The 23,064-nt window shown below is 38.3% G+C and overlaps 2 protein-coding genes across 4 annotated transcripts in view; one reads left to right on the forward strand and one right to left on the reverse strand.

The window, feature by feature from the left end:
- The window catches only part of ENKUR (enkurin, TRPC channel interacting protein), a 78,733-nt gene that overhangs the window by 21,344 nt on the left and 34,325 nt on the right, over positions 1-23,064 (reverse strand). The window contains exon 1 of one of the 2 annotated variants that reach the window (XM_050804856.1): positions 9,839-10,012. The exons of the other annotated variant lie outside the window; for it this stretch is intronic. Within the exon in view, the coding sequence (XP_050660813.1) occupies positions 9,839-9,915 (77 nt within the window). The 5' untranslated portion in view covers positions 9,916-10,012. Of the gene's footprint in view, positions 1-9,838; positions 10,013-23,064 lie in introns of those variants that run through there. 2 annotated transcript variants of the gene reach the window in all.
- On the forward strand, positions 10,557-20,366 carry THNSL1 (threonine synthase like 1). 2 transcript variants are annotated; one of them, XM_050804853.1, is made up of 3 exons: positions 10,557-10,654; positions 15,438-15,604; positions 16,877-19,228. In XM_050804853.1, exon 3 carries the CDS (start codon positions 16,925-16,927, stop codon positions 19,154-19,156), a length of 2,232 nt encoding a protein of 743 aa, XP_050660810.1. In that variant the 5' UTR covers positions 10,557-10,654; positions 15,438-15,604; positions 16,877-16,924; the 3' UTR covers positions 19,157-19,228. The 2 variants fall into 2 exon arrangements, with proteins under 2 accessions (XP_050660810.1, XP_050660811.1); XM_050804854.1 differs by having other exon boundaries at positions 10,605-10,751; positions 16,877-20,366.

Here is a 23,064-nt window from a genome sequence, read left to right on the forward strand (position 1 = left end):
ATAAGATACTCTATTTTATATAAATGATATTTTCCAAATTACAAAAATAACATTAATAAGTAAATTAAAATCTAGGTCTCCTCCAGCTCTCCAACAAATTTTCCAGAATAAATTCCATTTCAGTGTTTCTTTCTTTCCTTCTTTTTTTTTTTGTCTGCTCTGTTGCCCAGGCTGAAGTGCAGTGGTGTGATCTTAACTCACTGTAACCTCTGCCTTCTGGGTTCAAATGATTCTCGTGCCTCAGCCTCCTGAGTAGCTGGGACTACAGGCACGCATCACCATGCCTGGCTAATTTTTGTATTTTTAGTAGGGACAGGGTTTCACCACATTGGCCAGGATGGTCTGGAACTCCTGGCCTCAAGTAATCCACCTACCTTGGCCTCCCAAAGTGCTGGGATAACAGATGTGAGCCACCGTGCCAAGCCTGTGTTTCTATTTTTGTACGAATTGCAACCAGATTTAAAAAACTTAATATAGTGTGATATCTTAATACACATAAAGCTTATTCTTTATGTTAAATAGCTGCATTTTATTCCATTTTCTGAATGGTGTGGTTTTATTACAAAGATCTAATGGTGACTTTATTAGATAATTGGCTCTATTTTCTTTTAAGTTCAGGGATACATGTGCAGATTTGTTATATAGGTAAACATGTGTTACGGGGGTTTGTTGGACAGATTATTTCATCACGCAGGTATTAAGCCGAGTACTCATTACTTGTTTTTCCTGATCCTCTCCCTCCTCCCACCCCCACCCTCCGATAGGTCCCAGTGTGTGTTGTTCCCCTCCATGTGTCCATGTGTTATCATCATTTAGCTCCCACTTTAAGTAAGAATCTAGCAGTATTTGGTTTCATGTTCCTGTGTTAGTTTGCTAAGGACAGTATTACCGCAGCATTACACTATTGCATGGGACTCTGAACTCTGGAGCCTAGGCTGTGTTAGAAAGTTATCCAAATTATTTATTGAGGAGAATTTTTACATGCACACATCCATGTCCTTGCAAAGGACATGATCTCATTCTTTTTTTTATGGCTGAATGGTATCCTGTGGTGTATTTGTATCACCTTTTCTTTATCCAGTCTATCACTGATGGGTATTTAGTTGATTCATGTCTTTGTTACTGTGAATAGTGCCGCAATGAACCTAGGCATGCATGTGTCTTTATAATAGAACAATTTCTATTCCTTTGGGTATATATCCAGTTATGGGATTGCTGGGTTGAATGGTATTCCCATCTTTAGGTCTTTGAGGAATCGCCACGCTGTCTTCCACAATGGTTGAACTAATTTGCACTCCCATCAGCAGTAAGTGTTCCTTTTTCTCCACAACCTCACCAGTATCTTTTGAATAATGGCCATTCTGATTGGTGTGAGATGGTATCTCATTGTAGTTTTGATTTGCATTTCTTTAATGGTCAGTGATGTTGAGCTTTTTTTCATATGATTGTTGGTTGCATGTGTGTCTTCTTTTGAGAAGTGTCTGTTCATGTCCTTTGCCCACTTTTTTAATAGCATTATTTGTTTTGTTCTTGTAAATTTGTTAAAGTTTCTTATAGATGCTGGATATTAGACATTTGTCAGATGCATAGTTTGCAAAAATTTTCTCCCATTCTGTAGGTTGTTTACTCTGTTGATGGTTTCTTTTCCTGTGCAGAAGCTCTTCAGGCAGTTGATTAATTGGCCTCTAATGGGCAAAATGGGCATCTGATTAACAACTTTTCTTTTTCAATTTTTGGCCAGTGTTACTGCAGCATTACACTATTGTGTGGAACTCTGAACTCTGGAACCTAGGCTGTGCTAGAAAGTTATCCAAATTATTTCTTGAGGAGAATTTTTAGATGTACACAGATACCCTTTAAGACCCCCTACAGGCTTGAGATGAGAGTGTTCAATTCAGGCTCATGTCTATATCAAGTAACTAAATTTTCAAAAATGGATGCCAATTCCTCCCCCAGCCTGGTTGTCTGTCATAGCTCTGCTCTGCACTTACTTGACAACACAGACATATGTCATTGAGTATAATGATGATCTTAGTGCTGCTCAATACCTCTCACAAGCTGTTGAGTGAAATAATACATGGAATATCAAAAGACTATGTAGTTAATGTATTCATCTACATCTGTGCTGTGTAATACAGCCACATGTGGATACTGAGCACTTGAAATGTGGCTGGTGCCACATGCTGAAATCATAGTATTTTAGATATATTGCATTAAATAAACTACATAACGTAAATTTTTCCTGTTATTTCTACTTTTAAAAGTGATTAAATTACATATATGATTCTCATTACATTTCTGTTATACTGTGCTGATCTAGATAGCAGGAAAATCTATCCTTGAATTAAACTATATAGTCAGATAGCTGCACACCCAGAGTACAACACATTGCTGTCTCCAAAACTGCTTTGGTTAAGTTATGTTATCGTACTGGGATACTGATCTATAATGAGGGCAATATTAGACTTATGAAACTCAGTACATTTAGTGTAAAAGTGCGGCTGAAATCTTTATTATATTACACACATGGTCTCCTCTCTCCATGAATTCTGGAGGAAGTGTATTTGTGGCAGCACACCAAGAACATTTGTGCTCCTCTTTGGCTACTGCTTTGCTTTTGTCTTTGGACAATGTGACTTAGAGTGTAATTGAATTTTAAAGAAGCATGGGAAGCATCTTTCTTCCTTTGTGGGCTGGCTGCTTAACTAATAGAGTCAAATTTGTTTCAGACTTTAAGCAAATGTACATGATTTTAAAGCGTACATTTCATGTAGGTCCTCATTTGTAGCTTTACTATTGTATCATAAATTTCCCATTTGCTTTGATAGCCTCATCAAAAACACTTACTGCATTAGAATAAGGTTGTGTACAAACACCACATAGTAGTTGATATACAATAAGTTATCAAAAACTAAACAACTATAGATGTTACTGAAACAAAAAAGACTCAGTTTGTTTAACTGACTCAGGCCAAAAGACTGTGCAAACCAATTAAAGTTATGAGCTTTGGTATTAGATTTGTGTCTCCATATCAGCCCTTGTTCTTCATCATTGCCTCAACTTCTGGGCCAGAGATTTTTCTTCTGTAACAAGAGGATACTACTACATATCCGATAAGATTCTTGTGAAAAGAGCAATAACTGGCATATTTTAAATTCTAATACATTGAACATATTGCTATTAATAGTAATAGTATTCTTGTGGTTATGATTATTATTGGATATCCATCCTGATAAAATGTTTTAAAACTGAAACTGTTTAACCCTTTACTTGATTTTACCTGTGTCCTGGAAGACACAGTCTTATTCTGTAAAAATTTGAGTCATCATGTCTAGGTGGTTATAACAGACTGACATATTTCCCTGATTTGCAAAAGTGAATTCTCATATACAATATATTGTTAGTATTGCTTAAGATATTAAACCTTATTCTGTAACAGAATAATCTAAAAAATGAGTCTAACATTCACAAAAGCTCACTTACACATTTCCTTGGCAACTGATTTTAAGAAATATTGTTGTCATATTTTCTTCTCTCAACATTTTTGTGTATATATCAAATGCCAGAGAGGTGTGCTAATACCTTTTACCACATGTTATATTATGTATAGGTTTCTAAATTAGAGGCAGTAACTCAAAATACATATTAAGCCAGTAAATGCAGATGGAAGCCACAATGTTCCTTGCTGAAAAAAATTCTGTATCTGGTTGTCTGTCCCCTCATCCGTATGCCTGAAGGGAAAGGTGCCTTTTGAATTACCCTGTTAACCACATAGTTTTCCAGGCCTTCAATTCTTCTACATTCTTCAGGTAATTCTATTAATTCCAACACATCTTCATTTGTGTGCCTGTGATATATATATGTATATATAAAACATAATATGAATAAATATAAATATATGAGATACATAAGCATGAGAAGGGCAGTTGGACAAAATGTAAGAGATGAAGAGAAGTATTATTGTGGGTCTGCAGAGACTGCCTAGCCAGATGAAAAACATATTCTAACACTTAAATTCTAACACTAAACACTAAAACACTAAAATAGCTACTAACACTAATCATAATGCTCAGAGACCATATATTGCAGCAATGGGAATTTTAGCATAAAATGTCATCATGCCAAACAAAAAGAGACTTTGGAATAGTCTAGACTTTCTTTGAGTATAAGTTAATTAAAAGGGTTACTGCTTTCCTTGATTAAATTCTTGGCTGTAATTAGTTAGCAAAGTGGGTAAGACAAGAAACTCTGGATCAGAAGAAAATGACCATGTCACCTAAGAGTTCCTAATAGTCAAGGAACAGATTTCTCAGCAAAGTCAGATACACAGCCATACTTGAAACAAAGAGACGTTATAAAGACTTCAGAACATATAAGGGTTAACAATATTGACACTGCATAAAGCAGAAGGTAGTCCAAGAAGAATAGGAAGCTCCAAAAATGAAACTCTGATTATGTGTTACAATTAATCACAATGAAAAACAGAACCACGTTAAACAAAAACTAGTGGTGTTCACTGCCTTAAATATTCTCATTTTCAAAAAGTATGCATGCAGAAATTCTATACTATAGAGCCTGATGACAATTTCTGTAAGAGTTGTAGAGAGAATTTTTATTACATTCATAGAGAAGCAATGATTGCATAAGGCCATCTGGAGTTTCAGGTCACCACAAACGAAAATCAATTAAAAAATAAGATTATTTGATAAATAGATTAGGGAAATATTTTAGACATAATAATTTGCATGTTGATGTTAGCAGAGAATCTTGTTAAATCCTTGTTGATAATGTAGAGAAATATGAGTTAATAGGTTCCCTTTGGTGACTGAACACTCAAAAGTATTGCTATCAGCCTAGAGAGAGGTGTCTGGTAGCCTAGTGAAGTATATAGCACTTGCCGTGTGATATGGTTTGGCTGTGTCCCCATCCAAATCTCATCTTGGATTGTAGCTCCCATAATTCCCATATGTTGTGGGAGGGACCCAGTGGGAGGTAAGTGAATCATGGGGGTGGTCTTTCCCATGCTGTTCTTGGGATAGTGAATAAGCCACATAAGATCTGATGGTTTCATAAAGAGGTGTTCCCCTGAACACACTCTCTTGTTGGCCACTATGTAAGATGTGACTTTGTTCCTCCTTCACCTTCTGCCATGATTGTGAGGCCTCCCCAGCCATGTGGAACTGTGAGTCAAACCTCTTTCCTTTATAAATTACCTAGTCTTGGGTATATACTTATCAGCAGTGTGAGAACAGACTAATAACAATAAATTGGTACCAGTAGAGTGGCATGCTGCTATAAAGATATCCAAAAATGTGAAAGTGACTTTGGAACTGGGTAACAGACCAAGGTTGGAACAGTTTGGAGGACTCAGAAGGGGACAGAAAGATGTGGGAACGTTTGGAACTCCTAGAGACTTGTTGAATGGGTTTGACCAGAATGCTGATAGCGATAAGGACAATAAAGTCCAGGTTGAGGTGGTCTCAGATGGAGATGAGGAACTTGTTGAGAACTGGAATAAAGGTGACTCTTGCTATGTTTTAGCAAAGAGACTGGTGGCATTTTGCCCCTGCCCTGAAGATTTGTGGAACTTTGAATTTGAGAGAGATGACTTAAGGCATCTGGTGGAAGAAATTTCTAAGTGGCAAAACATTCAAGAGGTGAGTTGGGTGCTGTTAAAAGCATTCAGTTTTATGTATTCACAAGGATATGGTTTGGAATTGGAACTTATGCTTAAAGGGAAGCAGAGCATAAAAGTTCAGAAAATTTGCAGCCTGATGATGCAATAGAAAAGAAAAACCCATTTTCTGAGGAGAAATTCAAGCCAGCTGCAGAAATTTGCATAAGGAGAAGCCAAATGTTAATAGCCAAAACAATGGGGAAAATGTCTCCAGAGCATGTCAGAGGTCTCCACAGTAGCCCTTCCCATTACAGACCCAGAGACCTAGGAGGGAAAAATGGTTTCATGGGCTGGGCCCAGGGCCTTGCTGCTTTGTGCAACCTTGGGACTTGGTGCCCTGAGTCCCAACCATGGCTAAAAGGGGCCAACGTAGAGCTCATGCCATTGCTTCAGAGGGTGCGAGCCCCAAGCCTTGGAGGCTTCCACATGGTGTTGGGACTGCAGGTGCACAGAAGTCAAGAATTGAGGTTTGGGAACCTCCATCTAGATTTCAGAGGATGTATCAAAATATCTGGATGTCTAGGCAAAGATGTGCTTCAGAGGCAGAGCCCTCATGGAGAACTTCTGCTAGGGCAGTGTGGAAGGGAAATGTGGGGTTGAAGCCCCCCAATAGAGTCCCCACTGGGTCACCACCTAGTGGAGCTGTGAGAAGAGGGCCACTGTTCTCCAGACCTCAGAATGATAAATCCACTAAGAGCTTGCACCATGTACCCAGAAGAGCTGCGGACACTCAACCCCAGCCCATGAAAGCAGCCAGCAGGGGGTCTGTACCCTGCAAAGTCATAGGGGCAGAGCTACCCAAGACCATGGGAACCCATCTCTTGCATCAGTGTGACCTGCATGTGACACATGGAGTCAAAGGAGATCATTTTGGAACTTAAAGGTTTAATGACTGCCCTATTAGAATCTGGACTTGCAAGGAGCCTATAGTCCCCTTTGTTTTGGCCAATTTCTGCCATTTTGAATGGTTATATTTACCCAATGTCTGGACCCCCATTGCATCTGGGAAGTACCTAACTTGCTTTTAATTTTACAGGCTCATAGGCAGAAGGGACTTGCCTGGTCTCAAATGAGACTTTGAACTGTGGACTTATGAGTTAATGCTGAAATGATTTAAGACTTTGGGGACTGTTGGGAAGGCATGATTGGTTTTGAAATGTGAGGACATGAGATTTGGGAGGGGCTGGGGTAGAATGATATGGTTTGGCTGTGTCCCCACCCAAATCTCATCTTGAATTGATGAGATCCCATAATTCCCACGTCATGGGAGGGACCTGGTAGGAGGTAATTGAATCATGGGGGTGGGTCTTTTCTGTGCTGCTCTCATGATAGTGAATAAGTCTCATGAGATCTGATGGTTTTATAAAGAGGAGTTCCCCTGCACACACTCTCTTGCCTGCCACCATGTAAGATGTGACTTTGCTCCTCCTTTGCCTTCCGCCATGATTGTAAGGCCTCCTCAGTCATGTGGAACTGTGAGTCAATTAAACCTCTTTTTAAATATAAATTACCCAGTCTTGAGTATGTCTTTATTAGCAGTGTGAGAACAGACTAATATACCATGTTCAATGATAGATAAGAGATATAAAAGACAAACTTATTAAATTTGCAAATGACACAAAGCTGGGAAGAATGGTTAACAGAATGTATAAAAGATTCAAATTCAAAATGATCTCCATAGATTAATGAGTTGAGATAAAAAGGAATCAGCTACATAATTAGAGGATGGGAGAGATCAACCTTAGTCAAAATCCATACAGGGTATTTCAATGTGAGCCAACAGTTGGACACGACTGTCAAAATACTTATGGAAGCTTAGGCTGAATGGATGAAAATATTGTGCCAAGAATTATGGAAAAGAGATAATGGTTTCATGGACTGTTCAGACCATAACTGGAATATTGCTTTAAACAAAATGGAAAGAGGGAATGACTGGAGATATTCAATAACTGCAGACATCAATAAAGGGTGATAGGCCAGGCATAGTGGCTCATGCCTATAATCATAGCACTTTGGGAGGCAGAGGTGGGTTGATTACTGGAGGTCAGGAGTTCAAGACCAGCCTGGCCAACATGGTGAAACCCCGTCTCTACTAAACGTACAAAATTAGCCGGGCATGGTAGCAGGGGCCTGTAATCCCAGCTACTTGGGAGGCTGAGGCAGGAGAATCGCTTGAATCCAGGAGGCAGAGGTTGCAGCGAGCCGAGATGGCACTACTGCACTCCAGCCTGGGCAAAAAGAGTGAAACTCTGTCTCAAAGAAAATTAATTAAAAAAAAAAAAGGGTGACAGATTTGGTGAAAATCTTGGAAACCATCTTATGCATCAGATTTTGAAAACTGAATCATGACTTCCCATTGACTTTGAGACTTTCATAACTTAAGTCTCAGCCAATAGTTCAACTGCAGAAAAGTGCCCTTCATCCGATTTTGGTCACATACATTCATCTTCTAAGTTCTCAGTTAGTATCTTCATCTCTCATTAGGGTTTTCAATGATAAATTTTAGTGTTCATATTTCAGTTCCCCAAAAAGACTGTAAACTCTGAGGCGTGGGAGATCAAAAGGTGGGCAGTTGTCAGAATCTTGACAGTGTAAATTGACTTTAACCTAACAGAAATGATTCTTGTGGCATCACATTTGGGTGCCTCTATTTCCTCTCATCACAAATCTTTCTTCTACTCATTTCTTTATAGTAAAACCAAGAAGTCTGTGCTATCACTCCAACAGCACCAAGAACAGATATACTAGTGCAATATTATACACATAATTGGGGCTCCATTAATGCTTGCCAAATGAATAAAGACTGTTCCTATAAATGTTTTCGAAAAAAAAAATCGTCTAGATGCAGTACAACTTTTCAATTTGCCAAAGAACAGAGTACCTACTTAACAAAATAACACTCAAATTCAATATTCTATAGAAATACAATCTACCAATGTGTTACAGAGAGGAGGAGTTTTATCTCGTGTAATATGCAGGAATTTGAAACCAAAAGTTGGTTCAACAATAGACAATTTGAACTCTACTCATAAATTCTGCAACCGTGCGATAACTTACTTTATATTCCTCTTTCCAATCTCTAGATTTTGATATGCTGATGGAAAAGTAATAAATATAGTTACTGCTCTGGTTTAAACCAAATATTTAAAGTTGAAGAAGCTGCCTACTTGTTGAGCTATTACCCTAATACTAGTAAAAATAATTGACCATTAGATCTAAAAGGGGCCTTGGATATTACCTAGTACATTTATCTCACAGATCAGTAAACCAATGAAACTTTATCCAAGATCACAAAGACAATTAATCGCTAGGCCTGATTTTCAGTCCGACAAGGTGATGGTATACCAACAAGCGTGATGGTAAAAGACAGGAAACATTTCAAGTCCTAGGAGAGCTGAGATTTTCTCCACTACTTTCTTTGCTCCCCACAGATTTAAGTAAGTTCTAAGAAGTCCCTACAGATGGGAGTAACTGAAGTGCTTCCTCTGCACGTTTTTGAGATTTGGAGAATATAAGAGGTTCTAAGACCTATGTAAAATTTCAACTCAATTACATATTTTTTGGTTCATTATCCACCAAGTCTTTCTTCCATTAAACCATTAGATCTGAAAAAGTCCTTAGAAACTGCCTAATAGTAGTAGATATTTCGTTTCACTGATCAAAAACCTGAGGTTCAAGAGCAAATGTAAATTTATATTTCATAAAAATCTTGGGGGGAAAGATAAGTACTATCCCATTAGAGAGGGAGAAGTAGTGCAGTTAGAAATACAACACCGAACTCCTGAAACCAAACATCAAGTATACTTAAACAAGGTAACAGAATTGTTATTTTTCTCTTTTCAACAACATGAAACTTCGTGCTATGTTGTATACATATCACATATAATTAAATTACACAATAATCATATGCAGTATTAATAAGAGGTTAAGTGTAATATAATCAAATGGTCATCTCACAGCGCCGGACTGCCCTCTCTGTAAAACTGTGAGATGCTAAATACCTAGATATTTCGACCTTTTCTCTAACAAGTTATCCTCCAAGGCTACTTCATCGAGGCATAAATACATTTTATTATTAAAAATCCCAGTATATGTATGTTTAATTAATACTGACTATTCCCCATTCTTGTTTCAAGTGATGGTCTTTGCTTATCCACATACCTAGGAGGCTGGGGAGGCTCCTTCAAGTCACTGGGTATGAGGTTATAAATGCACTCAGAAGGGCACGTTGGATCCATGGTCACCAAATGACTCCTTAAAAGCTATTCTCAGCTTTTTTCTCCCTGTCCCAGTATCTCTGTCCTTCTTCACTGCTTCCCCTTTCTTACTTCTTCGCCTTCTCAAGGACCAGTTTCTCTCTTCACATCGTCCCCCCTTTGACCCCCTCTTAGCAGTCCTCTCTCGGGAAGAAAACACCCTATTTCTCCCGGGATTGCTAAGCGTCGTTGACTGTGCGGTTGCCGTGGAAACCGTTACTAGGCAACGAGGAAGTACACGGCGGCACTGCAAACTAGGTCTCCGCTCTTTCTGTATCGCCTTCTACTGGAGAAGCTCATTTGGAAGCCACTGTTTTTACGTGCCTTTGAAAGTTAACGGGGTGAAAATGGTGTCCCCTTAAAAACTGCTCTTTTCTATCTCTGTGTATCTGGGGAAAAAGAAAAATCCTACTGCAGACACAGCAAAGCGCAGCTGGTGCGCAGGCGTGACACAATAACGTTTTCGTGAGCAGGCCCCAATCCCGGTGTGGGCGGAGCGATCGGCTGAGACCGAGCAGACGCACGGCCAAGGCCGCCAGCGGGACGAGGAAGGGGAGGAGCCCGAGGAGCTCGGAGTGCTTGGATAGGCTACAGTGAGAGAGGAGGTCACGTGCCCTGCGCGAGGCTGCTCCTGGCGTGGGCGTGGAGCGGAGGTACGCTGGCCGCCACAGGCACAGGCAGAGTCCACTGCGCGGGGGCGGGACCGGGGAACTAGCCGGAGGTACGGTGCTCCGTCTCCTGTATCGGCTTTAGCGGTTCGTGGAAACTGCTTCCCCATTTCCTTTCATTTTCCCCGTCTTCTCAATGAGATTTCCTTGGTGAGTTACTGGAGGAGAGAGAAAGGAAAACTGGAAGCCACCCCGCTCCCATCGCATGCCTTTCCCTGCACCGTCCCTTCCCCTTTCCGCTACTCGCTGGTCATCTTAACTCTGCGCGCATTTTTCCTGCCGATTCTGGTCGAGGCCCCTCGGAACCCCGCGAAGCCTTGCCCGCCACCTGTGTGAGTGCGCGCCCGGGACCCGCGGCCTCCTCCGCCTGCTGCCTTTGCCCTGCCACGCCTGCGCCCGCTACAGCCTCTTGGGCGGCCCTCGGGGTCTGCTCTGCGCCTGCTCTCCCCCCGCCCCCCCGCCCCGGTCGGGACCCTTCCTCTAAGTCCTTCAGGAACCAGTGGACCTGCTCTTTGTAAATGAGCATCCTAAACTGGGAGGAGAGCCTTTTAAGTGGGCCTTTACGTTTTTGTCCAGTTTTTGGCGTCCCATGTTGAAAATTGTCTTCTGAGAAGCAGTTTTATTCGTTTTCGCTCCGCCTAGTCACCCGTAAATCTACGCACATAGGACTGCCATAGGAAAGTCACGTAGACGCTTTTACCTGAGTGTTTAAAAGACATTTTGGTAATAGGATTTGGGGAGGAAAATGGATGGCTCTGAGCCACCCGTACAGAGGCCACTCTGCCCGAAGGAAATAAAGCTTCCCGGAGAGGAGAGAAAACACAGGAGTTTGGGTTTCTCACTGCCTGGTTGCCTGGTGGAGACATTAAAACAACACAATGGCCTGGTGAACCTTTTAGTTTGTATAAAAAGGCTTTACTGAATGTGGAGATCCTTATTTTGGGCTCTTACTGAATTGCACTAGATAAGAATACAGTAAGTTTTTTTTTTTTTTTGTATACATTTGTTTTTAATTTTTGTCCCAGACGCTTAGGGAAAATTCTCCAGATTTCTTCACATCAGATTGTCTTCCAAAACATTTTAGATAGATAGATCTATAGATCTATATTTAGATCTGGATCTAAATCTATATCACTTTGTCCTTTTCTTTTCGCCCTTGAGTATTTTATGTTTGGGGTTTCTGTTTTAGCAAGTGTAGAGAAAAATTTTGGCGGGAAACTTCCTGTATTTACGAAGATTCAAACCAAGGACTCATGGAATAATAACACCATTAGCCAAGTGGATAGTCAAAGACTAAAGCTTATAAATTTTCTAATTAGAAGGAACACCTTGAGACTATTTGTGTTAATCAGTTCCTGAAATAGCAAGTAAGGGCAAAACATGATTTCTGCAGTTAGCACTAACTGGCCTTAGGTAGCCTTGATGTTCTGGGGTTATTGAAATAAAATAATTTAACTGATGTCTGTATATTTATTATGCTTTAAAAAATGCTAAACAATTTGTGCTAGACCTCACTGTAGTATGGTTAGTGTACAGTCATGAGCAGGTTGTTAAATCATTTGGAAAAGAACTTTTCTTTTTTCTTAGACATTTAATCTGCAATTCTCCTTGTCTTTCGAAAGTGTGTTTAAGCAAAATTATTTCTAGTTTTTATAATTCTCTTGAAATGACAGTTCAAAAAAAATGCCCGTGTCCATCTCATGTCCACAGGGAATTAACTGGTATATACCTATAGGGATGAACAAACTATCTGTAACGGGGTAGACGGTAAATATTTCAGGCCTTTGTGGGCCAAGTGGTTATGTTGCAACTACTCACTTTTGCCACTGTAGCTCAAAAGCAGCCAAAGACAATACTGAACAAATGAACAAATGTATGAGCACATGAATGGGACAGGGTCTTTATAATTCTCAAAGTTACAGAATTGTGGATACTTAAGTTTTTTCAGTTAAATATTTGAGATCATTAAGAACATGTCTAACAGCAGAAGTCTAACGGCAGAAAAGGCTTAGCTTTGATAGTAATATAAAGACTTAAGTGATGAACTTGCAAAATTAATTGTTTTGGTTGTAAGATCCTTGTGATTACAGAACAATACTGGATTGTGTGGTCCTTCCACCCTCACCTCTATTTCATGGCAAGTGGGAGGCCCTTTGAAAGAAGGGTTTGAGAGAATTTTTGATTAGAAGTCAGAAGCAGTAGAGCTTAACCTCCTTTTGGCTAGTTTGTGTCCTGATACACAGTTGGATCTCCATATCTGTGAATTTCCCATTCTCAGATTCAACTAACTACAGATTGAAAATATTTTAGTATTTTGGTTGGGCGCAGTGGCTTATATCTGCAATCCTAGCACTTTTCAAAGGCCAAGGCAGGAAGATTGCTTGAGCCCAGGGATTGGAAACCAGCCTGGGCAACATGGCGAAACTCCCTCTCTACAAAAAATACTAAAATTAGCTGGGTATATTGGTGCGTGCCTGTAGTCCCAGCTACTTGTGAGGCTGAGATGGGACGATTGCTTAAGCCTAGGAGGTCAAGGCTGTAGTGAGCCAAGATTGTGCCACTGCACTCCAGCCTGGGCAACAGAGTGGGAGCCTGTCTGAAAAACAAAAACACGAAAATAATGGAACAGTAAAAATACCACAAATAAAAAAGCAAATTAGTATACCACCTCTGTACGTAGCATTTGCATTGTGTTACATATTATAAGTTATTCAGAGATGATTTAAGGTATACAGGAGGATGTGCACAGGTTATATGCAAATACTACACCATTTTATATAAAGGACTTGCACATCTGCAGATTTTTCTCTGAAGTCCGTCCTGTTAACCACTAATTATCCAATAGCTCTCTCAATGCTTAATCCAAATAATTGTTAAACACATTAAAGAGAAGAGTATCGAGACCGAAAGCCTTGGAGTGCACTACCAGAAATTTCCCTCTATTCAACAGAACCATTTTTTATGATCATTCAACAATATCCTCAAATCCTTTTTTCCATTTCTCCGTGAATTGAACAAATATTTAGTGAACCGTGGATAATGCTTTGGTGAAGTCCATATATATGCCTTCTGTGTATATTCCTGACTGGCCATTGCAGCAGACATTCTCAAAAAGAAAATGAGGATATCTTTTCCTCATTTGGTTTGTTAAAAAATGTTGAGCCCCTAAAATTAATTTGTGGTTAAATGTTACAAAATAAAATTTAGTATGTATCTTAAAATAGAATATATCTTTATTGTTCTTTAGAAATAATATAGTACTTAACTGCCTTCTCCTAGTCTAAGGAACATGTTTTTGGGAAATACTGATACAGAATTTACAAATTGAACTGTCATAATTTAAAAATATATATATATATATGTCTACCCCAAAGTCTTGAAAAAGGGAAGTGAAGTAAAATTTTAAAACGAGAGGGTAGAGGGGAACTAATATATAGGAAAAGTAAGATTGCAAAACATAAGGTGAAGGTAACATAATGTTTGCCTTACAATCTACTTTTAATGAAGTTGATGTTAGGCATGGTAGCAAGCAACATAAAGCAGAAGAAAAGATGAAAGATTTACTGGGCCGGTGTGGTGGCTCATCCCTGTAATCCCAGCACTTTGGGAGGCCAAGGTGGGAGGATTGCTTGAGTTCAGGAGTTCAAGAGCAGTCTGGGCAACATGGTGAAACCCTGTCTCTACAAAACCTACAAAAATTAGCTGGGTGTGGTGGTGCACACCTGGTGGGAGGATGACCTGAGCCCAAGAGGTTGAGGCTACAGTGAACTGAGATCATGCCACTGCACTCCAGCCTGGGTGACGGTGGGAGACCCTTTCTCAAAAAAAAAAAAAAAAAAAAAAAAAAAAAATTACTGCACTTGAAAACCAGCCACTCAGATTATATACAATTATTCCTGATACAGATACCAGAAAGTTATGTATTGGAAACTCAAAAAGAAGAGACTGTAATGTTGCAAGCAAAAGCTTCCTGAATAGGAGGTTAATCAAACTGTTTTACATAAGTGCCCTAAAAGCAGCTTGTGCTTTTAAAGTCCAGTACCAGAATACCGTTTAATAAAATAAATTGATGTTATGATTCAAGTATATAATTCTTTCTGGTCCCTGGTTTACTTCAGGGAAAGGATTAGACTGTGTGTGGCAAAACAGTTCTTGATTCATGGTTGAACACCACTGTATTCTCTGAAGGTTTATAAACCAAGCCATAAAAAAAAAAATGCACATTGCCTTGTACCTACATATTTGGATTCAATTTATATATTCCTAGCTCATTGTCAGTGAGTGACAATGATTAATCTTACTGTAAATATTTTGTGCTAACCACTATGATATGTGCTTTGATTTTATTATAGAGACACTTATATAGCTAAAAGAGATCTTTTTGTGGCAAGAGTTTTTTTGGGCTTTTTATAGTGGATATTGTTACATATGAATATATAGTGATTTTGATAGATAATACAGCCTAAAAAACAATTCAGACACTAATTTCATAGCTGTAGTCCACTGATTTTTTTCCCCTCTGATCATTATACAGCAAAATCATTAAAATTCCAGGTATCCTTCTGAAAGGTTTTGTATTTGTTATTATTTGGTTTTTTATTGCTTGATGGTAGAAATTCCTTCCGTACTGTTTAGTGAAATTATTTTTATAATGAGACACACATGTTTAAAAACGGTATCTTAATCTAATAACAGAGTTGGGGAAACATGAAAAGGGTCAACTTTTCTGTATTTTTAAAATTGCAGATGAGCTTTTCAAATAATAGACTAGTCTATATGTAGAATTTTATGATACTGTATACAGTTATAATTAACTTAAAATTTTTTCCATTATAGACTCCACGTTTTGCAAAGATCAGTTTTGCCTCAGAGTCAACCAACTCTTCAGATTGGTTCTGGTGTGTCCTGTGTTTACAAGTCAGTGGAAATTAAGCACAGCACATACAACTTGAAAAGTCAAATAAGGAAATGAATTACTTCCCTTGACAGCTCTAATTTTACTTGTAAGTTAAATTCAGAGTTAGCTTAAAATCATTTAAATGTTTAATTACAAAACAGAGTTTAAGTAGCATAGAAAGTCAGTATTACATGATTAAAAGTTGTCAGCACATACTTAAACATATTATCTAGTATTTAATATGTTTTAGTTGCATATTGGTTCTACCAGAGAACACGTGATAAGCCCCACTATGTGTCTGTGACATTACTTCAGGCAGTTTACATGAACATTGCAGAGGTATTATATTGCATTTTACATAACCAAAGACTTGACTTGTCTGGCATACATTTTTGTTTTAATGGTGAGTATATTTCCAAAGACAAGGACTTGGTCAATATGGGAAATTATAGAGCTTCTTTGGATGCCAGAATAATTGTTTTCTCTCATCATTGGAAACATTCCTGAGGTTCTTGGCTATTGCCCTGGGCCTGGAAATTGAGTTAAATCTCTCCACTGAAGATTATAGGATTAGAAACAAAAATGATGGTTCCATGCAGATAAGGTTATATGTAGCCTTTGACCTCATTGCTGATTATTAATTTTTCTTAACTATTTGTATAATAGTATACCTTTCACTTTGGCTCTTTTTAAAGCCTTCAGTATGAATAATATGTCACAATGATTCTTAATATGCATGTAAAAGGCACATAAGAAAGAAAATATCATACCTTTGTTCTGTAGTTTGGAAAACTAAGCATTTTATAAGCAAATATGTTCTTTTATTCTGGTTTCCTGTTATGAATTCTGTAAGAAATTTATGAGTAATATAGTCTATCATGATGTTCATATAACTGAAGAGAAATTAAATATAAAGAATATTATTCAACTTTTGTGAATTCTAAGTAGATAGCACTCCAACTCCAAATCATCTTTATATGTGATATAAACAGATAAACCATGAAATAATTTCCATTAAAAGATCTCAATACGAAAAGAAATAGTAATTTGATTTAGTATATATATACTTTTAAAAGCATCTACAATCTGGCACTCTGTGAATACAAGTTTCTGTTGTTTATAGTTACAAATTTTGTCGAAGTTTTGATTTTTCAGTGTCTTGAGATTTTAAAAGATATCATTAAGAAGGATAATATGCAATATATAAGAATTTGGGTTGGAATACTTTTTTTAAATTCCATAAGTTTGGCAGATTTTTAAACAGTTTATGTACCATGGGCATGGTTATATTCAATCCTGTTGGGATTTTAACAATCTACTGAAATTAGTAACCAAATTATCTTTTGTTGTTTGTTTGTTTGTTTTGTGTTTTGAAAAGGGCTAAAGCCCATTTTTAGGTTGGTGTGGGCAGAAAAGTGAAAAGAGAATGTTCCACTTTAACCGATGTCAGCATCTGAAAAAGATAACACAGAAATGTTTTTCTAGTATACATGTTAAAACGGATAAACACGCACAGCAATTTCTTTCAAGAACCTTTGCACTTGCGGAATTAAGGAAGTCATGGTATTCCACCCACTCTCTTGTTGGAGACAAAAATATTATCCTGATGGGACCTCCTGGTGCTGGGAAAACAACAGTAGGCAGAATAATAGGTCAGAAACTAGGTTGTTGTGTCATAGATGTAGATGATGATATCCTTGAAAAAACCTGGAATATGAGTGTGTCTGAAAAATTACAGGATGTTGGTAATGAGCAATTTTTAGAAGAGGAAGGAAAAGCTGTGTTAAACTTCTCTGCATCTGGAAGTGTGATTTCCCTTACTGGGTCCAATCCAATGCATGATGCTAGCATGTGGCATCTGAAGAAAAATGGAGTAATTGTATACCTGGATGTACCTCTACTAGATCTAATTCATCGTCTGAAATTAATGAAGATAGATAGGATTGTAGGTCGGAATTCTGGAACATCTATGAAAGACTTACTTAAATTTAGAAGACAGTATTATAAGAAGTGGTATGATGCTCGTGTTTTCTGTGAAAGTGGGGCTTCCCCAGAGGAGGTAGCTGACAAAGTGCTGAATGCAATTAAAAGATACCAAGATGTGGACTCGGAAACATTCATTTCAACAAGACACGTTTGGCCTAAAGACTGTGAACAGAAGGTTTCAGCAAAATTTTTTAGTGAAGCTGTAATTGAGGGGTTGGCTTCTGATGGTGGACTCTTTGTTCCTGCGAAGGAGTTTCCAAAATTAAGCTGTGGGGAGTGGAAAAGCCTAGTAGGAGCAACCTACATAGAAAGAGCACAGATACTGTTGGAAAGATGTATCCATCCTGCAGACATACCTGCTGCCAGGTTGGGAGAAATGATTGAAACTGCTTATGGGGAAAACTTTGCCTGCTCAAAAATTGCTCCTGTCAGGCACCTTTCAGGCAACCAGTTCATCCTGGAGTTATTTCATGGACCAACAGGATCATTTAAAGATTTGTCTTTACAGCTTATGCCTCATATTTTTGCACACTGTATCCCACCAAGTTGCAATTATATGATACTTGTAGCTACTTCAGGAGACACAGGGAGTGCAGTCTTAAATGGTTTTAGTCGTCTTAATAAGAATGATAAGCAAAGGATAGCTGTGGTCACATTTTTTCCTGAGAATGGAGTAAGTGATTTTCAAAAAGCACAAATAATTGGCAGTCAGAGAGAAAATGGATGGGCAGTGGGTGTTGAGTCAGATTTTGATTTTTGCCAGACAGCTATAAAAAGAATTTTTAACGATTCTGATTTTACTGGCTTTCTTACTGTGGAATATGGAACAATTTTAAGTTCGGCTAATTCCATAAACTGGGGCCGACTACTTCCGCAGGTAGTTTATCATGCTTCCGCATATCTCGATCTTGTTAGTCAAGGATTTATTTCTTTTGGAAGCCCAGTCGATGTCTGTATTCCCACAGGAAACTTTGGTAACATATTAGCAGCAGTGTATGCCAAAATGATGGGAATCCCAATTCGAAAATTTATCTGTGCCTCTAATCAGAACCGTGTTTTGACTGATTTTATAAAAACAGGACATTATGATCTAAGGGAAAGAAAATTAGCACAGACTTTTTCACCGTCGATAGATATTCTCAAATCTTCAAACCTAGAACGACATTTACACTTGATGGCTAATAAAGATGGACAACTAATGACAGAATTATTTAATCAATTAGAAAGTCAGCATCACTTCCAGATAGAAAAGGTTCTAGTTGAGAAACTTCAGCAGGATTTTGTAGCTGACTGGTGCTCTGAGGGAGAGTGCCTAGCAGCTATTAACTCCACCTATAATACTTCAGGGTATATTTTGGATCCACACACTGCTGTTGCAAAAGTGGTTGCAGATAGGGTGCAAGACAAAACTTGCCCTGTGATTGTCTCATCTACAGCCCATTACTCAAAGTTTGCACCTGCTATCATGCAGGCTTTAAAGATTAAAGAAATCAATGAGACTTCATCAAGTCAGCTGTATTTACTGGGTTCATACAATGCATTACCTCCACTGCATGAGGCTTTATTAGAGAGAACAAAACAGCAAGAGAAGATGGAGTACCAGGTCTGTGCAGCTGATATGAATGTCTTGAAGAGTCATGTGGAAAAACTTATCCAAAATCAATTCATATGAAAGCTTTCAGAGTAAAATTTTTTTTCTGGCTATAAGCATGCAATAATAAATCTCAAACACTGATTTGGAGTACAGTAGCATTTTGTCTTTTATGTAAATATCTCTATATCTGTTTGGAATTTCAATAGTCTGGTCTCTAGGGCTGACATTAGACCTCCATGGCACCTCCTCAGATCTTTAATCTAGAAGTGACAAAAGGTAACACAGTGCACGGACCTTTGAGCTGTCATGCTTTGCCTTGTGCTCATGTGGGGTATATCAGTTTCCACTCGCACACCCTCATTGTTACGTGGACCAAAATATCTGCTACACTATTTGGCAATTACGATATTTAAGCCTAGTTTTCAGGTACTACATCTGTAACTAGTGAATAGTTCTCTATTAGAAAGTTAATTTACCACTCAAAATGGCTAACTTGAATGGAGGAAGTAGTAAACTCTTCTATTAGGATTAGGGCCAGTGTTTTGTTTTGTTTTTGTTTGGCGCAGTTTCAGCTCACTGCAACCTCCGCCTCCCAGGTTCAAGTGATTCTCCTGCCTCAGCCTCGCAAGTAGCTGGGATTACAGGCATGCACCACCACGCATGACTAATTTTTTTGTTTTTAGTAGAGATGGGGTTTTGCCAAGTTTTCCAGGCTGGTCTTGAACGCCTGACCTCAGGTGATCCACCCACCTCGGCCTCCCAAAGTGCTAGGATTACTGGCGTGAGCCTCTGCAGCTGACTATGGCCAGTGTTTTTAACCCTCCTCAAATTCCATTTTGGACTACAACTAATGTGTTTCTCACACTGTCTAAATTAAATATGTACTCTGTCCTTCGCTGTCTTTTGGATGTTTATGGTTAGGGTGATGATGTTTGAAAATCAAGACATAACTGAAGTCCAGGATGAAACAGTAAGCAGAACTATTTAGAAGTGAATACAGAAATAAAATGATCTATTTCAAGAGGAAAGTTTTCCAAAATTAAGAGTACTTGAGTAGTCTCAATAGGAGGGTATTTATAGACAGCAGTTTCACTATATTATTTGGAGTCAATTCTTACGTAATTTGTTGTTTCTTCAGTGAACATTGTATTTTTCTGGCAGCTGAAACTGCACACAACTGATACATGTATTTAATTTGTATTCCTTTGTCGTAGTACATTTTAACCATGATTTATGTTCGTGAATTTAATGGATGTTTTCTTTCTGAATTAAAGATTGTCAAGACCAATTAGTGTAATGGACTACTGTCAACCACAAGATGGCATTCCTAACATAATTTGTCTTTGATAACATTCAGTTTCATATTCTGGGAGAACAATCTCCAAGAAGAAATACATTGAAAGTTGTAATGAAGAAAACATTTTAATAGTTTAATAAACAAGATAAATTTGTTTTAAATTTTTTAAAAAAATTAAGCCAATTGTATATTAGCACCAGATCTCTGGCTTAGCTTCTAAAAAGGAGGTTCTAAAACCAAAAATTGAAAATCAGGAGCAGTTACAGGAAAAAAAATGGAAGATTCAAAGTTCTGTTTATTCATGTATGTCTTTATTATTTTATCATTTACTTTTAAGGATATTTCAGTAGATGATATATTTAGAAACTGCATCTAAATATTCACCATACATAAGAATGCATTATTTTGCTGTGTGTGGTGGCTCACACTTATAATCCCAGCACTTTGGGAGGCCAAGGCAGGCAGATCACCTGAAGTCAGGAGTTCAAGACCAGCCTGACCAACATGGAGAAACTCTGTCTCTACTAAAAATACAAAATTAGCCAGGCATGGTGGTGCATGCCTGTAGTCCCAGCTACTCAGGAGGCTGAGGCTGGAGAATCACTTGAACCTGGGAGCTGCAGGTTGCCATTGAGCAAAGATCACGCCATTGCACTCCAGCCTGGGCAACAAGAGCAAAACTCCATCTCAAAAAAAAAAAAAAAAAAAGCGTTATTTTTCTGAAAGTAAGAGGAATAGTGTTTTAAAAAGACATGATTTCTGGCTGGGCACAGTGGCTCACGCCTGTAATCCCAGCACTTTGGGAGGTCGAGGAGGGTGGATCACCTGAGGCCAGGAATTCAAGATCAGCATGGTGTAACCCCATCTCTATGAAAAATACAAAAAATTAGCTGGACATGGTGGTGCACACCTGTAGTCCCAGCTACTCAGGAGGCTGGGACACAAAAATCGCTTGAACCTACGAGGCAGAGGTTGCAGTGAGCCTAGATCACACCATGCACTCCAACCTAGGCAACAGAGCAAGACTCAGCCTCAAAAAAATAAAGACATGATTTCTGCCTTCAATAACTGTAGTTAACAAAACAACGCAAAAATTAAATCATGTACAAGCAAAGAGTTACTGCAAGATGGTGTGTCAAATGAAAAATGAATGATACAGCTAAGTGCTGTAAGATTTAAGAGGGAAGGATTACTATGGGATAATCAAAAAAGGTTTCACAAAGGACATAGAATCTAAGATGAGTCTAGAAGGATGGGAAGATTTTCTAAATGAAAAGGAACGGGGAAAACATTCTAGCAGAGGCAGGAGAAACAGGGAAGATGAAATGCCCAAAGAGTTCACGTGTATTTATTTGTGGACAGCACGTTCTCTTAATGGCCAAAACAGATTTCATGTCTTTTTCTGAAAACCAACTCTGGCCCTTCACTCTCAGCTAATAACTTTGCTTCATTCTAGAGGAACAAGTGACCATACATAACATACCTCAGGCTTCCCATCATCAAGTGTATATGTTTGCTGCACCCATTTCTGTCCTTTTCCCCTCCCCTTTGATTGAATTGGGTGGCATTCCTTCTCTTTTTAAAGACGAGTCTCTTCACAGTGAGACAAGGAACTTGCCCGGGATCACACAGAGGAGTCATAGTTGGCAGTGCTCATCCAAGTATACTTTAGAGAATCTGGTCCTAGCGGCAGGTCTTGCTCTTTTGTGGAATTGATGTAATCAACCATCTTATCCTCATGTCATTAAACATTTAAATCATGTAAAAAAAAAAAAAAAAAAAAAAAAAAAAAAGACGAGTCTCTTTAGATGTGCCTTGGATCCTATTCCCTTCAACCTACTTAAATGGCGTGTGTCATCAGGTACCTTCCTCTTGTTTCTTCAACTTCTCCCCTCCTGTGTAACCTTACTTTCTATGGCATTTAGAGTCTTTTTGTACTTTAGCATAAGAAGAAAGTCTCTGTGAACATCAACCTTTTTCCCATCTGTGCTTCTTTATTCTCCAATCAAGATAAAGTTCTTCACAGAGTTATCTACATATATGGTCTCCACTTTCCTGCCTTTCTTTTTCTCCAGAGTGTAAAATATATGTACAGTTTAAGGATAAGCATTAAATACGTAAGTATTCATCACCTCACTCAATAGAACATGACTCACCTTTGACTCTTCTTTGATTACATTCACTTTCTTCCCCAGCCATAACGACATCATACATTTTCTGTTTTTCATTCCCTTTCTCATAGTTGTACATTGTTTAGTTTTGACTCTTTGAATTTTATATAAATGGAATCATATTGTATGTGTTATCCCATGACCTATTTCTTTTGCTCAGAGGCTTCCAAATTCATCCATCCAGATGAATGAAGCCACAATTCATTGAATTGTATTACTAAATAGTATTCTATTGTATGAACACCACAATCCACTTACCGACTACTGGACATTTGTGTAATTTTTATCTGTTCTTGTATCAAATAGATATACTGTTTTATAAAATTTATATTGAAAGTTAGTGACTGTAAACTTCTTAACATTTGTGACTCTTCTTAATAGCATGTAAAACCATCTTTTATGTCAACATTATTAAAAATCTATGAGTTTATGAAATGAAAATTGATAAATTTTCAGGCTATGGTTATCTCTAGCTTTCACTGTTTGAAATTAATTTATAGTATCATAAATGTAGTGAA

This window comes from Macaca thibetana, chromosome 9 (assembly GCF_024542745.1).
Source record: "Macaca thibetana thibetana isolate TM-01 chromosome 9, ASM2454274v1, whole genome shotgun sequence".
In the NCBI taxonomy this organism is placed as follows: Eukaryota; Metazoa; Chordata; class Mammalia; order Primates; family Cercopithecidae; genus Macaca; species Macaca thibetana.